Source organism: Pavona decussata, unplaced genomic scaffold (genome assembly GCF_977016875.1).
Source record: "Pavona decussata unplaced genomic scaffold, jaPavDecu1.1 SCAFFOLD_3, whole genome shotgun sequence".
NCBI classification, from domain to species: Eukaryota; Metazoa; Cnidaria; class Anthozoa; order Scleractinia; family Agariciidae; genus Pavona; species Pavona decussata.
Window position 1 is genome coordinate 797449 of NW_028145427.1, and position 20426 is coordinate 817874.

Sequence of the window (20426 nt, forward strand, 5' to 3'; positions counted from 1 at the left end):
ATGAGCCCACGGTTCATCAGCTGGTGGCCAGCTTTGCAAAAGAGTGTCTCATGGCAACTTGCCGTCGTGTAAAGCATCTTTTTGTGTCAAAACCCGATAGAAAGCGATAAACACCTCACAACAAAAGACCACTAACAGCGCTATAAATGGAGGAATTGAAATACGCAAATTAAAGTAAGAAACAAAGTAAATTTCACTACCGATATTTACAATGAAGCTATTTTAATCCTAAAATACGAGAAGTCCAAGGACTGAATAAGTGAATGATCATCGCAGGAAGCCTGAAATCCATGACCTCTGCACTCTGACCTCTGCAATAAACATTGGCAATTTAAAAAAAATAGCACCGTATTAAATGGCTTTTATTTTGTTTGTTTTATTGCCTTATGCAATGCCGCGATAAGAGGCTAATGGGGTTTTCATTTCGGTTGTCCGCTTTCGGGAGTTTAAAAACAACGGAAAAGTCTAAATCGTAAATCCTGAAAATGTCCGCCGCCGCTTCCGTGGGTGTCGAGTGCTGGAATACATAGATACAGAGTTTGTATGGGATTGTCAGGATTGTGAAAGGCGGTCGTGAGGACATGTAGTATTTCCAGGAACACCTGAACACAGGAACATCCCAGAACACCCCAAAACCCTGAACATTCCCCCAAAACCCGGAACACCTTAGAATTTGTTTGAAAGAGCTCAGAACAGCGCCACGCATCGAAGTAAGCATAGAAACCGGCCGCTGATGAAGAGGCCTCGAAACGTCTGGACATGTTATGCTAATTTGGGGGTCTCAATGGGGGGATGTCTCAATGTAGTATTTCGAGGGGCACCGGAACACCGGAACATCCCGGAACACCCCCCAAAACCCTTTCCCCCAGAAAACCCGCAACAGCGCAAAAGACTCAGAACACCTGTAAAAAATAGGGAACGCAATGAAACATGAAAATGAGAAACCTGGAGATAATTTAAAATACCCGAAGACACAAGATGTTCAAATACTTCATGTTTTGTTGTTTAGTTTCTTTAATGACACAATGCTTTCGTGACGCTATCAGAGGTAACTTGAACATCCTTTCATGATCAGCGCAAAGTATAGAAACTGATGTCAAACGATATCGTAGAAACAGGAAACAGTTTTAAAATCATAAATTCATCCTAGGATGATCGTACAAAAAAGTTTCCAAACTGATTTGTGTCGTTTAAATTGAATTTTCCCTGAAACATTACATTCACTTATATAAGGCAAACTATGTTACAAACGTTATACGAAAAGAGTTGCATATTATGTTGTATGTAGTATTTCCACTTAAAGGGGAAGTGTCATGGTGTTTTTGACTTAAGACCTCAACTTTGCTATAAAATAATTCTAGAACAACGAGAGAAAAGAAATCAACTCAATTCTTGAAAGGAGCATCTCTTAATCTGTTCTAGCGCATTTTGGAAACAAAAATGCGAGAACTTGAAAAAAAATTAGCCTAACATTTTTTCAAGTTTCAATCTATTCCGACCTACTCTGTCTCTGGCAAGAGGCACTAATCGACAGTTTTATTGCACTGGGGGGATAATTTATAACAACACTAGACAATTATTTTCTTGTTTCTGTTGACAGACAAACGTTTTTGGGTTTTCAAATGACATCAGATTCTCATGATACTTCCCCTTTAAGTTCTTATTGAAGTATTTAGTTCTTTTTTAAAAGATGTTTTCTTGAAAAAGCTGTAAACAATGGGGTTTTACGAAAGGACTTTCAACTGAAGGAGCGCTGATTTCAATGACTGAGAAATGGAGGACAGCAATTGACAACGGTCGGACAGTGGGAGCGGTCTTTATTGACTTCCAAAAAACTTTTGACACTGTTCCCCACGACATATTATCTTATAAGTTACATGCCATTTGTATATCAGGATCACTCCATGTATGGCTTATGAGCTATCTATCTAATGAGGTAAAAAACTGCAGGTCTGCCACTGACTTTGTGCACCTGATGGGGTCCCTCAAGGCTCACTTCTCGGCCCTAGGTTGTACACAACATATGTTAATGATCTCCCTGACCACACTGATTAAGGAGATCTTTACATCTATGCAGACGACACCACAGTCTACTGTATTGACCCAAATGTCGACCAAGTTATATCATCACTAAATGAAACAATGAAGCAAATCCTCTTGTGAAGCGTCAAGAATCGATTAACCATCCATCCGCAATAATTCTAGAGAATATCCACCTTTTGTTGGTCCTATCCCTCCTCTTTACTTTGGGAAAAGCTTAACTAACCTGGTTGACTCTACCACTTGCCTTGGAGTTAAAATCGACAATAAACTCCCATGATCTGTGCATATTGACTCCGTAAAGAAGCATTTTATACAAAAAGTTGGAGCATTAAAGACAATGAGAATTCTTCTTAAACAGTCACTTGAGGAAATATACTTCAAATCTATTATCCCCAGCGTAACATATAGTATTTCAGTTTGGGAAAATTGCTCACCCTCTCTAATGAATTCCCTGGACTCCATCCACACAAGAGCTTCTCGTGTTATAAATAACCTTCAATCGTCGCTGGCTGATGACACCTGTCTCAAAGCATAATAAAATCGAGTAAGCTAGTTAGCTTGGATTTGTTTGTTGGCAAGCATTCTTTGACATGACCATCACTGGCTATAACCGGCCGGAGGCGAGCGCTTCTAATTCACGCAATTTATTTTAAACTCTTTTCACTTTGTCGTGCTGCCTTTGAGGGCTCAACGTTGCAGCTTAACAGTGTTACTGACGAGGCGAAGAAGGTTTAAACTAAAACATACAAAGAAAGTGAACTTACAAAATGTACCAACTATAAGGTAAACAAACCGATACAACCAATCGAAAATACAGCACACTTGAGGCGCGTTTAGACGAAAGTTTTAGTGGAAATTGCTCGCAGACTGCAGTAACTGAAAACTGAGATCGGCTAACTACGCGAAGCGCTTCTCGTTCAACAGGCCTAGGGGATACTAATTGAGATCACTCAGTTACAATCAGAGTTTAGACCCAACACTGGCTGTTCCTTATTTTCAACAGTAAAGCGCGCGCATTTCAGAAATTAATCGGAGGTTTATAGAATAGATACCTTATTATAGGAAATTAACAATGCACGTTGACAACGCGAAGAAAATTTACGTTACACTGAATTAACGCGAATTTTTCAAAAGTTAGGTTTATATGCATTAAATTAACGTGAATTTTTCGATAAGCATCTTGCTTTATTTACTGCGATTTTCATAATTCTGCAAACTCGCACTTTTCATTTCTGAATGCCAAACTGCGTTTTGGCTTCCGTCAATAAAACCTTCCAAGACAAGTGCACGGATGTTTCTAAGTTTTTTTTAAAGCCGAAAATTTGGTTTTGAAGCCTAACTAGACCCTATCAATTCAAAAGATCTTTCAAAGCCTCCGTGGAATCACCAAGAGCTTTCTCACTCGTTTCATTGACGGAAACCAAACCGCGCGCAGTTTGTTGCGGTAACACAACTACTGCACTTACATTGAAGAGAGGAGCTAACTTAATGGCGCAGGTGAAATCTATAAAATACAAACGGTCTCCACTGGTTCAAGGCGGCTTAGAAATACCAGTAGAAGTAACCGTGCATTGGGAGGACGAACGGGCATTGGAAATATTAAAGAGGAAAACAGAAGATGTGAGCTATACTCTCGGGGAGACAGAGGAGTATCAAGATCAATCAAAAGACATTTTGAACTCGATTTTTAACGAAGACATCCTGTCAGATATATAGTGACTCTGAAGAGCCAATAGAGGAGTCATGAACTAGTAAGGTTTTGGTGAATGAAATAAAGGTGCTTTAAAATAACAATGTTCTAAAATTAAGATACATTAACGCGAATTTTGTAAAATCGCGTTAATAAAGTGCATTGTTAATTTCCTATAATAGGGTAAACCCGTTTCCGGCTTGCTGGTATGTCGAATGATACTAGTGGCCTCGGTTTAAAAATGTCCTAAGGATTTCACCGTTGCCCTCGAAGCGAAATCATTCAGCCTCGGGCATCATCACCATATATACCAGCTGTCTGAAGGGGTTTATTTACTAAGTATGTGATTTTCGTTTGCAAATGCATACTCACAGTCTGAAGAAGTACAAGACAGCAGAAAAAAAATGAGGAGACATCCATTGCAGAAACAACGGTGGGGGGGGGGGGGGGGGAGGTGTGGAATAATTTTTCTGTAGAGGCTTAACTTTGATATTTGGCTTTATATCTTTGATTGCGACAGTGCCTTGTTTCATGTGTGTGAAAGGGGAACAACTTCGGTAAAATTTGGTATGTGAAAGGGTAAGACCCCCAATCCCCGGGCGGAGCCTACCCGTATAAATCGTATCTAACTGACCTACCCCCCCCCCCCCCCACACACACACACACACACCTTTCCCGATCGGTATTTAATGACAAACATGCAGGTAACGTTTTTGCATGATTTGTGCTGTGTTCAGTTTCTACAGTTTTTTTTTTTCTTTTAATTCAACTTCACCGGAAATTGCTAAGCTGTAAACTCAAATTCACTCATTTGCTTTACATGTTTACAGAAGAAAATATTTAAATCCAATCCTGAGAGTGTTTCTGTCTCCGGACTGTCGATCTGACAATTTTTCTTGGTTTCAACACGTTCATAAAACTAGCGCATGACTGTTTGTCGTCAGAACATCAGATTTTTGCGAGCAATTAAGGGGGCAATTTACCTAAATTTGAATGAAATTTAAAGAGGTTTTAAGAAGGGATAGAAGAAAGAAAATGATTTTTGGAACACCAACAGACAGTTGATACCCACGCAAGAGCACCCCGGGTTGTTAGTGGACTAACTTGGTATCTGTCTATTAATTACTAAATACAAATTCTAATTTTAAAACTTCACTAAATCTTCAATATTTCTTATTTCTCTTAATTTAACCTTCTAAAAAAAACTACTCCTCCCAAATATATCCAAAAATCACCCAAAAATTTACAAAATACCCCACAACACAGATTCACGGGATAATGATAGGGTTTTTGGATTGCTTGAAACGTGAATGTGAAATTGTCATTAAAGCCATGCCAAGTGGCAGAAAAATGGCGTTTAGGTGAATTGCCCCCTTAAGACGAACATTTTAAAGAAAATCGTTGATGTAATCGACATCAACCTAAAAGATGTAAAGAAATCCACGAGTTCAAGACTTCTGCCAGAGTTGTGAATAAAAACAGTAATTTTATGACATTATAGGACGAAAACAAGTTTCGCACCAAAATGAGGCTGCGCCTCGTGCACATCTAAGAAAATGTGTCCCATATGAGAGCAAAAGACGCTGTCGCGTCTTATATAATGTTTTCAGCATCATCAGGTTTTCGGAGCTCCCTCGGCGGGTGGACCGGTGAGGGTGGGACTCTGCAGAGACTCTGCGCCCAGTAACTCTACCCCAATGAGGGGGGTAGGGGGAGCAGAGACGGGGGAGCATTTTGCTCAAATTATTTTTCATTTTTTTTATTGTTATATTAACATGTTAAAAGGCGCGTTTTAACTCGCATTGACTTCGCATGGATGTATCTGGCACTGTAAATTCGATGTAGATGTTTAGAAAGCTATGTTCTTGTCCCCCTTTAACAGACGATAGTGGTGCCTCGCCGCGCGTCACTGCGCACACGATTGCTTGAAGATCTAGATAAAGAGAAAGATGACAATGTTTTGGCAAGTGATGAAAATGGCAAGTACACTGTGTTCAGTTTTTAACAAACTTGGGACCAAATGTGCCATGTGCATCTCAGTCCAGCAACAAGAGTCGAACCATGAATGTAGACAAAAGATGTTTGATCTGTGCAGCAGAAAAAAATTGCGAGAAATAACATCCCCCAGTTCCATTCCCTTGTTTCCCAGAATAAAGTGCTGAGTTCATGATTGTTTACATGTAACGTTTATTTACCATGAGAATAAAAATAAAAGTTAGCACATTATTTCTTCGTTTAAGGTAGTATAAGAACGGTTTACAGAATACAGCACTTTAATAAACCAGACACTGGTATTCTTCTGTAGTATTGACAATTTCACAGTAAATGCTATATATTCTTGTTTTGTAGCAATCGCTTGTACACGGCTTACAATCACTAATGCTAAAACTTAATATAAAATGTAAACTAAAGCTAACAGAAACGGTTACAATTGTACTCAACGAGGATCCACTTTGCTTAGGGGTAGGTGGGTTACACAGTAAAAACCCGCCAATTAATGAATCTCAGAGACAAAATTTAATGGGTTTAAATTGTAACAAAGGACGTTCCATTCAATCAACAGAAAGCCGCAATAAACGAGATCAGAAAGGTTTGAATCCTATTCTCGGTTTTTATGTTGATGAAATTGTGACTATCCAAAAAAGACACCATCTTTAAGGTGTGCGATGGGGATGCAAACAAAGAGGACCAACTTTTTTTAGTTTCATGGGTCCTGTTGAAGTACAATAGTTTTGATTGTTATTTTCTCCAGAACAGTTACATTATTAAACTGTATATAGTCAGCAATTACCACAAATGCTAAATTCACAGTCAATCAAATGAATTTTCTTTATAAAAATCAAAATCACAATCACCATCAAAAAACTTTGATTGCTGATTGGCACCTACAAGCCTCAAAAATAGCAGCAGCAACAGAACGACCAATCCCCTTACTACTTAAATTCAAATCAGTCAAACATGTGTTGACGTTAAGAGCCTCAGAAATAGCAGCAGCACCAGAAGTACCAATCTTGTTCCAACTCAAATTCAAATTAGTCAAACATGTGTTGACTTTAAGAGCCTCAGAAATAGCAGCAGCACCAGAATCACCAATCTCGTTCTCACTAATTTCCAAACGCTTCAGGCATGTGTTGCATTTAAGGGCCTCGAATAGAATGTCAAAGTACATACGATAGCTGAAATGTACTGCTAATGTTTTCAGTTCAAGTGTAAGTCCTAAGGTATGAATCAATTCTGACTGAATGCTCTCATTGTGTGACATGCATTCCAATATAAAATCAAACGCAAACACAAGGCCACTTCTCGTTGCGAATTCATGGTTAGGAGTACGGTCTAGCAAATTTGCACGCGCTGTAAGACTTTTTACAAAAGAAACCGCAGTTTCCTCGCACTGTAGGGCTACAATACCACTCATAAACAAAAACACTTGATTCAGTTCACTTCCGTTTCTTTCGTCATTCACTACAGAGTCACAATCAATTTTTCCGTCAGCAATTTGAAAAGCCAGATAGAAACCGGCAAAGAATTCTTGGAAGCTTCTGTGAAGGAATCCACAACGCAAGCAAGGCTTCCTTCTTGTGCCACCAGTCTGGATTGACAGAAGGCCAGACTTGATCAGGACAGTAGAGGTGCTACGTAATTTGGATTCTTCGAAACAGAACTCTCCCTCATGTAGCGATTGTAACGCAACACGCCCCAAATCCATCAGTTCTTCCTTGTATACTGCAAGTGGGTCTTCACTGCAGCTCGGTTTGTTGTTTTTCTCATATCTTCTCAAAATACAACGTACAATTTCCATAAATAGCTGAGTTCGCTTCGTTGGGAAAACACCCTCGAAATCCTCGCAAAGTATACAAAGCAAAGTTAGGTGCAAAGGATTAGATCTCAATTCGAGTAAGTCTGCAGAATTATGGCAATCATCATACATCGTTTCTATCAGCTTTACAGCAAAATGTTTCATGTCTTTAAAGTACTTGTAGATGAAGTTCTCTGCGTCTCTTGAAGTAAATCCCACAATCTCCCACAAATTGTCACAGTATCGCCTTACTTTTCCTCCTTTCTCATGACGAGATGTAAGAACAATATGACAATCAGGAAGCACTCTACCCTCGACAAGGTTAAAGTACATTTCTAATTTACTGGAATCCGTTTCGTCTAATCCATCAAGCACAAACAGGACCTTGGACTGATTGTTACGGATGAATTCAAAGAAGTTTTCCTTAGCTTTTTTGTCAACATCTTTAGGAAGAAGTTGGTCATCAATGGCTTCCCAGATATCAGATTTGATGTCATGACATCTCAGAAGCAGCAGAACCTCAATCTCAGGAAACGATTCGTCCCACTCTTCTGGTTTAGTAGCCCAGTCGTACGCCAGCTTTTGACAGTAGGTTGTCTTTCCCATGCCAGGGTCGCCTTCGATTAAGACAGTCCGGGGCTTTTGACAGTCTTTATGTGCTCTGAATATGCCTGTAAGGTTGGTGATTTCATCTGTTAATGTTCCTCGGGTTTTTTCTTTGCTAACAATCTTTAACCTGGTAAAGATATCATTCAGATTAAAGCTGAAATTTTCACACCACGGAACAGGCACAACACATCCTTCACGGGTTCTGTAAAGTCGACGGATCCATTCTATGATCTGGGCAGGATAAGACACATCTGCGAAAAGACGAAGATACCACAAAAGTCTGTTAGTAATGCTGATTTTTGTTTTATTTACTAAATCTTTGACCTTATATCTACAATTTGAGTTCAATGCCAGCTTATTTTAGGCATTTTTCTGGGTTTTTTTTTAATATAATTTACTCTTGTTAGTCGGGTAAATCTGCCTTTACAGTCTCAAACTCATTAATAATTCATCAAGTCAAAACAAAGCAAATCACTACCGTAAAGGAGGTTTAGAAATGTGATCTTAATTATCATAAAATTTTGTGAACTTTTGCTTCGAATTTAGTCAACTTGTGGCCGAACTAAAACAAGATCTTTAAGAGCGTTTTTAAACAAATAAAGGATCAATTTTTATGCATATGGGCTGATTTTATATTTTTAACTCTTTTAAACTCTGAGTCGTTAGAATATTAATTCCTTCGGACATTCCAGTACGTTTTAGGCTTAAGAACCATCTGTGCTGTTAGATGAGAAGGCTGAAACTCGGCCAAGTTTCAGTCGTTCTCTTTCTCTGAACATGATTTTTACTTTGTTTATCTAGTCTATTTCATTGCTATTCTCGTGCGATGAACATTCTTTGTAAACCACGCTTGTGTCCACTCATTAGTTTATTATTATTCGATGCATTTTTCTTTCTTTTCATTGGCCGACAGCAGACTACGTGACCTGAAATAACTGCCTACAGATAATGGTCATCTCATGCGCAATACCAACAACAGTGTTTCTTCTATTTAAAGTACGTAACTTAACATGAGTAACTGGAACACCAAGAAGGTCTCATCTTTCTTACTTCCAGTGAAAATCACCCATAAGCTCGTGCCATATTTGATCGTAATTACCGTTTAATTTGTATCAACATTTCATTAGAAAGACTCTACCATCGTAATGGGATGGAACAGCCTTCACGTAGAGAGTCATTTGTGGTGTTATTTCAAGCTTAACTCTGGAAACTATCATTTAAAAGTTGCATGTGTCAACAGAGTCAAATAATACAGTAATTAGTTGCAGTATAATACAAATATTATTTTCGCTATACAGTCGAACCTGTATATAACGGCCCTGTATTAAGCGGCCACCCTCTATTAAGCGGCCAGTTTTTAAAGTCCCGATTTTTCGCGCATACAAACGCTGTATTTGTTACCTGTATTAGGCGGCCACCTCTATTAAGCGGCCGCGGCCACCCTGTAGCAGTCCCATGTTTGTCTTTCTTTGTTATTTTTACCTGTATTAAGCGGCCGCCCTTGAAACTAAGTCATATGCACAGTACCATGGATAACAGGAATTGTCGCTGGCAGTGTCGACAGTCAACGACTTGCTCTACAAACAAAAGTTTCAAATTCCGAGGCGCCAAACGCACGTGTCCCACTTGTTTAAGTCGCTGTAATTGTTACCCTATTCCTATTTTAACTTGAGGAATTTTATTATACATTGTGTTACTTTTAATTAGCAACATTATCGTTATAACTCCACTTCGATCGTAACAACTATGAAATGACGGAATGAAATATTTTGTTGTGAGCTGCAAGTCACGTAAGTAAGTGAGTTAGAAATACAGTACTGTACACCGTACAAGAGTAGAAGACAATTTATTGCACAGTGCTTTTACACAATGTTACGTATATTATACCATTAAGTTACAAGTTGGCACTGAACTTTGTTTAACGTATTGATCTCTTGAAAGAGTGTTGATTGTCCTATTGTTTCCTTGCATGAAATGTTTTTGTATGATACACCATTAAATTTGACATTAGACAACGCCCAGTGAGTATTTTTAGTGATCCTGTATTAAGCGGCCACCTGTATTAAGCGGCCAGTTCCTCAAGTCCCGAGGGTGGCCGTTATATACAGGTTCGACTGTATAGTACGAACATTTGGGGCCTATTTTTCTTACTGTTTGCTTTGTTCATGTTGGAAATTAATAACATGCATAAACGGATCGACCTATTAATAAACTAGAAATACGTGACTCGCAAAACCTCGCGAAGCTGGGGCTGGGTGGAAAGCCCTCTTTACTTTTTATTGTAGCATCAAATGAGTAGAGTAAAAGGTTTCTGAACATAGCAACTATTTTGGTGAGCATGGTGTTTTCGTAGTTCCGCAGGCTAGTTTGCGGTTGAAAATCTATTTCTGAGGCGACGAAATGTACAACTGGCGTGCAGCGCTGTCGTCAGTGTTCGATGAATTTATTTCCCACGGAAAATTATTTTACCGCGGCCACAAAACATGTAATTTCTTTAATGCAATCTTTCACAAAAAAGATTCTGGAAAAAAGGGAAAAGAGTCTGGAGAGATAGTTCTGTATCCAGTGAATATTGATGAACATTGCAATTCATATTTGATTCGGCACGAAAACTTTCCCGATGTATGCAAATTTTGCTCCAGACGACGCCAGACAGTCTGACGTCATTCATACTTAGTTTTTTACTGTTGCTAGGCAGCAGTGCGGACACCTTCAACGAAATATATATACAAACACACATACATACATATATATAAATATATTTTTCGCTCGAATTCGCTTTTCCTTATTTAGCACTCATGAATGCAGACCATTAACATTTTCATTACCTTGTAGGTCATGATGACCTTGCTTGCTTGTGCTTGGACCTTCACATGCGACACCACCACTAGCGCCACTGGCTTCCCTTCTGTGCTCAGGAGCTTGAAGAATCAAGAATAGAAAGAGAAACAGTCAGCACTAAACTACTGATCCACGAATTAGCTTCATGTAATAAAGGATATTTTTACAACTTCATTTTCATAGGAGCTTGAGTGCAAATTCTACAACAAAATTTATTGACAATAAAATCTATCAACATTTAATGTTGATAGATAGATCTCTATTTAAAGAGGGTTATGTACTCCTTCAGTATTTCATATATATAATAAAAACGGATATCAATAGAGGTCCAATTAATTAATCATAATAAATAATTTATAATGGTACGTGACATCTTTTATGTCCACCCACATAGTTGATCTTTTCAGAGATCACTGATGTTCATGCTCTGTAACTAACATAAGATTGTAGTTTTGATCATTCTTACCAGCCTTTTTAGCTTTCTTTTTCTTTGCTAGGAATGGTTTCTTAGCACTGTCCTTAATTTCATCCCAGATTGACTTTCCTTGCTTTTTGGACATCTTCCATCACTGGAGGATGGCAACAGATGATGTTAGTCACATTATTCTACCATCTCTCGATTATGTTAACAGTACTGAACACAGATGACATCACATATTGTTGTACAGATTGTTGTTGAGATTGTCTGGTTCATATACAGTCAATCAATCAATCAACAAATGAAAGAATGGAACTTGGGATGTATATTTGGCATCCCCAGTATGTTTTGTAGGGGCAGGTGACATCATCAGCAACTTGGCAAGTAGAGAGAGTCTGGGATTAAGATCATAAAACTCACTCCCTAATCTTTGATTTTTACAAGTTGACGGTAGCTGAAGCTTTTCCTGTTCGCACACACACTCATTGGCTAATTCATATTCACATGACATCTAACAATAGAACAGTTTGCCACCAACAGCCCATGAGTGTGTAACCATATAAAAAAACATTATGATTTCAGAGTGTAACAGACTGTTAAACACAAAATTTAATGTTGACTGCTTTTGCCTATGAACAGCATGAGTAAGAGTGGCTTGATGGGGGGGGGGGGGGGGGGGTACTCCCATAATTTCTAGCTGGGATGTGCTGTTGGGACTCTGAGAACCTTAACCTATACTAGACCATGGCTTATTCCAGAAAAAATCCACACCCCCCCCCCCCTCCGATGGATGGGGTCATTTTTTTACCCCCCCCCCCCCTCACCTGGATTTCCTGAAGCACAAAATCCCCCCTCCTGTCTGGATTTCCAAAACAAATGACCTCCCCCACCCCCTTCCTGCCTGGATTTCCGGGGAAAAAAAAATATTAGGCTTAAATTAAATTTATTTTCAATAGAAAATACGCACAATCACGTCTAGAAGATGTTCTTTTTTAATTTCTAAAGCTTCGGCTAATATTAAAAACTCTATCGCGTGGAACTAAAAAAAAGGAAGGAGCAACAATGCGAAAAAGCGATCGAGTTCATCCTTTGTGTATGGACAATACCCATGGAAAATTAAAACTGCACGCAGAAAACATACTGGCTGCTTGTTCAACTGTGCTACTGACGATGGGACTTCAGAGAGGTTACCACTGTATATGTTGCAGGAACCCGTCCAAGAACTTCCTCCTTCTGTTGCTTTCGCAACAACTTACGTTTCCAAAAGTTTTTTCGAGGTACAGATGGCTACAAGTTCCTCTCGAGTTTTTTCGACAAAGAGGGAATGTTTGGACCAAAATTCTTTTGAATTATCTTCTTCAGCTAATAGCTCTGCATCCTTGATTGCACAAGTAAAAAATTCTTCTGCCTGACGCAGTGGAATCCACACTAAGAATGCAATGGCGGACCAAACAACTGAGAACGTAAACTTACACAACGGTGGTGCGCTGGGTCTGGTACGAGTAGAAATGTGTCGGGCGTTTCAAACTTTTTGTTGCAACAATGTTGCGACGGCTCGTTCTTTAGTATCTTGTTATTCGCGTTTAACTTAGATTATTGTTTATTTTAGGTGAGAAATATGTGAACAAAATATTTCTACTATTTTCAGGGTCTGAGAGTGCTGAAGTGTCACCGAACTAAACGTTCGAATCACGTAAACTATCGGTCGAAATGACCCCTGCAGAAGACTTTCTTGAGTTCAACCCCCCCTCCCACCTGGATTTCCAGAGTCTTTGATCCCCCCTCCCATGAGAATTTCTAGAATCCCATTGTCGGGGAGGTGGGGATTTTTTCTGGAACAACCCATTTCGCAACCCTACTATTCTAGAGTAAACACCGAAACTCCCTACCCTTTCCTAGACATCATACTGTTTGCCGTACAGATTTTTAAATGTGATTTATGGGGAAACTTCCACAGACCAATTTCTTCAAGCAACTAATTAGACCAAAACTCTCTGATTTCTATACCCTATTTCATAACTTGTTGAAAACCATACCCTATGGGAGTACCCCCCCCTCCCCAGGCTTGATGTTGTCATAACATTCAGTGCTTTTTTCAAAGCTTTGTTTGTGTTGTTGTTTTGTCAGCAAATTATGGACCTTGTTCTATTCAATGAATTCCATGGGGTTTCCAAGAATATATCATTTAAGACCTTTCTTGTCCTCTGCACCTTGAGTGGCCATGCAAGATGTTACATTTTAGTTGATTACATGATTATTTTATTCAAGCTCTCCACTTCAGATTGAAGTAATCTGCCAAAAAACTCACATCTTTGATCAAAATTACATTCACTTGAGTTACCACATTGAGTTTGTTTACACTTCAATTGTAAGCCAATATTACTCACATAAGGTGCTGGAAACTGTACATTACTCAATCATTTACTTCAATACCTTAATTACTTTTATTAGCATTATTTGTAAGCCCTTAGAAATTCAGTTTTGTACTGTCATTGAGGTGCAGTGTCGATTAACTATACAAGCCTAAAGCTTATCTATAAATTTCTACCTCAAACATTGCAGCCGGGAAATTCCTTTTATAAAATCTTATTCCCATTTGTAACTAAATTAAACTGTATTCGTGGCAGCTGTTGTTTGGTTGTATTATGAGTGGTAATTAAACGGAATAGACTCAATAGAGTGAATGTGATGTGCGTGAGTAATGACGAAGCTGTGTGGAAATCTTTCCAGGGGAAACTAAAGATCACGACGCCATAACAAGGAAATGAACATTACCTGAGACCTCAGTGGAAATACATGAGTTCAATTCATTACTCTTCAACCCTGCCGAGTTTTAGCGAAGCTTTTCCCAGTTCTTTCACATTCGATCAAGTTATCATCAACGCGAAACAGGATTTACCAGCAAACTACAAATCGAAGAGCGGAAGAACGAAGCAAAATGGTGGGCGCTGGCGGCACAAGATCCGGGGATTCCTGGAATCATTTCCGTGACCTGCGTGACCACCATATTTGGAGCACGTCTCACGATTCTTGAAAAAGTCACGCGATTCCCACGATTCGTTATTTTGGAAGTCTGCAACCCTGCCTCTGAGTTGTATTCGACAAGGTTAAAGTCTATTCGAACATGGACGCGATTTACTGTAAGTCTCGTCTATCTTTGACAATTTAACTACTTGCTTTCGCTGTATACAAGGCTTCTGACAGACAAAATTATTTCGCTTATTCTTTTTGAACAAGCGATTGTTGTCTGACTCATATGCAGACAAACCACAATAGCAAGCTAAAAATTTACTTTAATTACCTTTTCTTTGTCCAAACGAATGAGAGTGTTGAGAAACATCAGAAATATCCGGTATACCGACAAAAATCTTGTTGACTGAGGTGGCAAAACACAAACATGATTCTTCGTCATCAAATGCCTTCTGCATAAATCGCCTTTGTCTTTAGTCTTAATCTTTAATCAATAATTTCCAAATAGCAAACTAATACAGGCAATCGACGTCGTCAATCATGTAACGGTGTTGTAATCTGAGATGTCTTCCTGTTTTTTTTTTCCTTGTCCCTGTTCCCATAAAAGGTAAGCATGTTAGGAACTAAGTTTGAACAAATGATGTCCAAATCTAGTGGATATTCCACTTGATAGCTTTCCGGTTGAACTACTCTGACTCCCCTGGGCTCTGACTAAGCAAGCGCGTCCAAAAAATATCGACCTAAACACAAGCGGGGGCACATTCTTTGTAAGCAATATATTTCGGAAGTATCTTTTCATTATTTAAGTCACAATTCTGGTATTAAGCTTAAACTTATACGGTTGGGGCTCATCGTCCGAGCGTTTGTCTTTGTTTTTTTTTTTTTTGTTGTTGTTGTTTTTTTCGGTTTTTCCTCTTTTTTTGGCTTGCAGCATGAAACTACTACGGATAATGCTGGTATCCCGTTTCCAGGACAATACCAAAAAAGTAAAATCTTAACACTACACACCAGTTTTTTGTTGTAATTGTAACATCACCTGCCTGACCCATCCCCCCCCCCCCCCTCCCCAACCCCACACTTCACTCTACATCCTGGATAGTGGGAAATAATTTGTAAGAATCACCAACAGCATATCTCCACTTCTGGATGTTTCTCTGAATCTATGTTTCACTAAAATACACTGCCAACTATGATAGTAAGGGCGTCTGGTCTGGACCTGCAAAATTAAGTAATGGTTCGAGCTCCAGTATCGTGAATGAGTGATTTAAAACATTTTTTTAGCCACTGAATGTATCAGGCAGTTGCTCGTACGCAAATTAGTTGGAAAGTACGAAGACCATAACTACTCACTTTTAAGACTTACATGAATAAATGAATGAATTAACGAACGCACGAACGAACGAATGACTTAACTAATAATAATGATAGTAGTTATACTGGTTGTACTATATAAGTGTGCGTAAATGTCAGTTACAAAAATAAAGTTTCAAATCTAAAATCTAGTCTTTATCTACGATAAAATCTAAAACTTGTAGTTGAAGAAAAAACATTACGTGGAGCAGAGGGTACAGCCCTTGCAGCCGGTGTCCATTATATTGGTAAGATATTTTGTCCGGATACGTCTTTGAAAGGTTAAGCGAACTTGCTGAAATTTGTTAATGGCGTGGTTGTTTGAATTTGCAGGGTATTTTAAAAGCTGAATTAAATCACTCGGGATACTGACATAAAGAATGGTACGCACTTCCCTTCAGAAGTTCATCCTTATTTGTATGGAGATTGCGTTGATCGATTTTGTTCAACAGACCCATGCGGATATCATCATGAATTGTACCAAGTTCACTTACTGTATTGACAGCTACGCTGATATTTACAAGTCTCTCACAACAGAGAAGAACAGTTTTAACATCGAATCCGCTCTGTATCCAGCAATGATGCCGTCATCTCTTGTCGTCAAAGTACAAATCTATGGCCCCAATGATACGTTTGTTGCAAATTACACTTGGAGCGTGAATTGTCTGTATGTTGCTTTCCCGTTAGAAGTCCTACAAGTCTTGTCGCTTGGCTCAATTCTTGTCACATCCCGCACACAAGAACTAAAGATATGCATCCCACAATTTTGCCAGAATTTTTCATCAGTAAAGGAACAAAGGGACCTCATGCGAGATGTACTAGCTGCGGTAAGTGTTAATAATTGTTTTTGTAACGAATTTTATATTATCCAGCTAACCTTCCATTGTATTGTCGAGCTGATTTATTTTTAATTGAAACTTAACTGCACTCAAGTCTGTTTAAAATATTACAGTCAATCCACGCCACGCGTTACGGGTATTTTTGAAATTGAACGAGGTTTGAAATTTAGATGTCAGTTTTGAACATCGCCAGGTGCCAAGAGTTGGGAGTTTCCGTAGAAATTTCCCTAGTTTTAATATTGACGGTATAAAGCTATGAATTTTTCTTTACATTACTGACAGCAATAAGTATTTCAAGACTAACAATTGTTTCCCAAGTATTTTGAACCTTTTTTGTTTTCAGTTAATGCGTTTTTTTTTTTTTTTGGAAAGATTTCCAGAGAAATGTTCAACATTCCATTCAAATGCTATATACATTACAAAGAGGAATTCGAATGTTTATTTCATCCTCGGACAAAAACTGGTCACGCGTGACGTGGATTAACTGTAACTGTACTGTTGAATTTGTGGAAAGAGGTAAGGTGGGGGGGCTTGCACCAAATCTGGAAAATAGAACTATATTAATAATATGAAGTACCGGTAAGTAGCTTTAACACGTTCTTTTTCTTGATCGCTTTTACTCGGGAATGGTATAATGACTCATAAACAATACATGCAATGGCCACTAAGTCAATCAAATACGTGGAATTGCATTATACAATGAAACAGTTTTTAATCATGGATTATATCTGATACAATCAGCACGGCTGTCAACTGCTTGCACACAAAACATGACCAGAGCGCTGTCGTGTCTATCAAATTGGATGCAGAAGTAATATATCAAACAAGAGAAGGTGTTATCAGATATCCAAACACTGAGAAGTAGGTTAGGCACGAGCATCGCCACACGCGGGGAAATGTATCGCGTGGTAGAGGAGGCGACCACACGCGCGTTTCCGTGTTAATAATTAGTTCTTTGTTCTTTGTCATGTCATGTTCTCTGTATGAACTCTTTTGTTTTGGGTGGAACAGTATCCGGTTCCCTAAGTGTCACCAGGAGCCATAATCAGAGATGGAGACCGTAACGAGCTGCCATTTCCATGTGTTGTACCAAAAAATCTATTTTTAGAAAAATATTGCGCCATACCCGCGAGCGCGCATGTGTGTAAATGGTCAATCTCGTTCCCAGAGGCTACATTCCTTTTGGCCAGCACCAACGCGCGCGAGTTCTGGGGACGAGATAGGATCGCGCGTGGACAAATTGGATTTTCTTTTTCTACCTGTTCAAAATGGCGTCCAAACTTAGAGGAAGCTCCGAATATTCATGCCAGTGAGCACGTAGAAAACACTTGAGACGATGGACTTAACTCGTGTCCTCAAGGACTTACCACCAATTTGAAATAAATGGTTGAAACTGACTTCTCAAATAAAATTTAAGTTTATATATATCAGCATTGGAGAGAATATTTTCATATTTGTACTGTAAGGTTAAATGTTTTCTACTCAGCCAAGAGAATTTCCTGCAGTTGTCCCCTTTAGTTTACAGCTGTAGTTTAGTCCGGTTAAAAAGAGGGAACTTAAACATGTACAGAGTGAAATGTTATTTTGACATTCAAAGTATTTAACCGAAGTGGACTTTCTCTTCCATTTTCCATATAAGGTAATAGCCCCACGCAAATTTGCATGCATCCGCGCAGGTTTATGGTGGCACAATTTTTTCTAAAAAATAGATTTTTTTTGGACAACACAGGGGGTTGCGTGGACACCACGCTTACGGTCTCCATCCCTGCTTATATATAGCTCCCGGAGATACACATTACTTTAATTTTCTCAAGAATGTATTGAACAAATTAAGTAATTCAGTTAAAGGACAGAAACAACGTCCACATACCCAGAGGAGCGTTTTATACGAAGCTTATACTTTAAAATTTCTTTACAGCTTCAAGATCTTGCGGTGAACCCTGGAATACGGGATCCAAGACTGAACACTGCAGAGTGTGTTATACAAGGACACAAACCAGACATAACAGCTACAGGACGCAGTCTGTATATTATTAAAGCGATGCTATGGTGTTCTTTTATTTTTGTTCTTCCAGCCGGCCCCTATTTAGCCCTCGTTGTACAGGATGTGTTGAAAAAATTCCGTTCTGAGGACTCGAGAGTTTCTCTATTTTGCTGGTGTAGTCGACAAAATCCTTTGGCGAGCTCTATAATTTGCTTCTGTTTTATCTTGTTTTTTTTAGAGAGCGGAATTTTACTTTTTGTCGTGGTACGTTCAGCATACGGGAATGCTCCATTTGACATATATATAATTCTTGGACTCTCTCTCTTTGAAATACTGGTGTCAATTTTTTGCTTCAAATCCCCCGGCTGTTGTATATGCGACAGTCTCATAAACGTGCTCATAAAAATAATTGCAAACCTGACCGTTTACCATTTCTGTTGGCTAGTAATCGGCATTATGATAAACCCAACATGGGGCTTAGCTGTGTTACTGATCGTCAGCTTTTTGTGTGTTGCCTTGGCATATGCACTTTATAAGATCTTCGAAACAGGTGAATGCTGTGACATTAAGCAGTTTGTAACGTGGGTAGTTAGCTTTTTTGGTGTTTGTTCGCTTGTTGTATCAGCAGTGTTAGCTGGGCGGTCATTCTATGGAAGAGAGACTGCAGATGAAGTCATGAAAACTGTTCTGTTATATGTTATTGGTGCGTTAATTTCATGGATATCGTATGGCCAGTCCTCTCCTCAAGGAAATGGTGAAAGGACAAATCAAGAAAATGCCAGAGAACTTGATGCTCTCCAGAGTAGAGAAGAAACCTGAATGTTACTTCATCAGTCCAGTATTTAGTGTCGAATTTTTTCACTTGAACTTTGCTTGAACCGTGATATGCATCCAACATAGAGAAGTAGTATACGACGCGATAAAAATATAATATTCTGTATGTATTGATCTAAAGAATTTAAGCTTTTTGGACTACACGTTTACTTAGCCCAAGTTGTCAAAATAAAACCATTGTTGCTAAATTTCAGCAAAGCATATTATCAGGAACACGTTCGTGAAATCAGTTTGACTGAGTTTTGGGATTCTAATAAAAGTAATTAAAAAAATGAGACAAGTTGGAGGCGGCATTTTGAATTTTACATGTTGTTGACACTGAATGCGTATCTGAACATTCTGTAAATATTCGTACTTAGTAGATTGAGCGTATTACTGTAACTAGAATCCTAATGTCCGATAATGGAAAACATTAATTATAAAACTATTTTTGTACATGTTACAACCCTGCTAAGGAATCCCCTGATGAATTAGCATGAAATTGCTAAGCTGTAAATAGGCCTTATCACGGTTTTCGACGCCATTTTAACGAGTAAGCAAACAGTCTTGAAATAACAGTGTTTGTAGGGAAATCCGATGTCAAATGATTTTCATAAAACATCGCTTCTGGAAAATTCATCAATTAGAAACTTTTGGCACTAGGAAAAGGATTTTAAGAAAAAAACTTGGAGGGATGTAGCTGTGCCAGAAAGCGTCCAGCCGTGTTTTAAACTTCAGAACTTTTCGATGACTGTGATTGACATAGCCCGGGTGGGCAAGGCAAAAATTTCACGTGTAAAAGCGGGCTGTCTTGGCTCACTGGGACGATAACCCGGGTCACCGGCACGCTCCATGTAAACAGGGTCTTACTGATAGTTTTATGACACAAAGCATCAGCTACAATTGTTTGGGGAATGCAAAAGTCTCTGCCGAAGAATATGATTTGTGTACCTAGTGACAAGAACACCTGCCATAAGCTACGTCAACCATTACTGCTGAAGAAAGAGATTCATATCGGGTCGTGTTTTAAGAAAGTCTTCATTTGGTGATATAAGAGACACTTAAAGGAACAA

At 38.8% G+C, this 20426-nt stretch overlaps 2 protein-coding genes and 1 long non-coding RNA gene across 4 annotated transcripts; 1 reads left to right on the forward strand and 2 right to left on the reverse strand.

The window, feature by feature from the left end:
- Positions 1-5903: 5903 nt before the first annotated feature.
- LOC146489767 (protein NLRC5-like) lies at positions 5904-14434 on the reverse strand. Of its 2 annotated transcripts, none has more exons than XM_085097710.1 (4): positions 14173-14434; positions 11446-11548; positions 10967-11059; positions 5904-8389 (listed from the first exon to the last, which is right to left on the reverse strand). In XM_085097710.1, the coding sequence occupies exons 2-4, from the start codon at positions 11537-11539 to the stop codon at positions 6591-6593; spliced, it is 1986 nt and encodes a 661-aa protein (XP_084953836.1). In that variant the 5' UTR covers positions 11540-11548; positions 14173-14434; the 3' UTR covers positions 5904-6590. The 2 variants fall into 2 exon arrangements, with proteins under 2 accessions (XP_084953836.1, XP_084953892.1); XM_085097766.1 differs by having other exon boundaries at positions 14168-14280.
- Positions 9434-10955, reverse strand: LOC146489768 (uncharacterized). The gene is made up of 2 exons (XR_014859793.1): positions 10536-10955; positions 9434-10500 (listed from the first exon to the last, which is right to left on the reverse strand). It is a non-coding gene; the product is annotated as an uncharacterized LOC146489768 (long non-coding RNA).
- Positions 14406-19501, forward strand: LOC146489769 (uncharacterized). The gene is made up of 3 exons (XM_085097881.1): positions 14406-14537; positions 16051-16544; positions 18475-19501. The coding sequence occupies exons 2-3, from the start codon at positions 16098-16100 to the stop codon at positions 19357-19359; spliced, it is 1332 nt and encodes a 443-aa protein (XP_084954007.1). The 5' UTR covers positions 14406-14537; positions 16051-16097; the 3' UTR covers positions 19360-19501.
- The last annotated feature ends 925 nt before the right edge of the window (positions 19502-20426 follow it).

Excerpts from the sequence above, each read along its gene's own strand:
- LOC146489767 (XM_085097710.1), bottom strand. The coding sequence starts at position 11,539 with ATGTCCAAAAAGCAAGGAAAGTCAATCTGGGATGAAATTAAGGACAGT. Across the intron at positions 11,060-11,445 it reads AAAGAAAGCTAAAAAGGCTG|CTCCTGAGCACAGAAGGGAA; the intron begins GTAAGAATGATC and ends TGATTCTTCAAG. Across the intron at positions 8,390-10,966 it reads AGGTCATCATGACCTACAAG|ATGTGTCTTATCCTGCCCAG; the intron begins GTAATGAAAATG and ends GTCTTTTCGCAG.
- LOC146489769 (XM_085097881.1), top strand. The coding sequence starts at position 16,098 with ATGGTACGCACTTCCCTTCAGAAGTTCATCCTTATTTGTATGGAGATT. Across the intron at positions 16,545-18,474 it reads TGCGAGATGTACTAGCTGCG|CTTCAAGATCTTGCGGTGAA; the intron begins GTAAGTGTTAAT and ends ATTTCTTTACAG.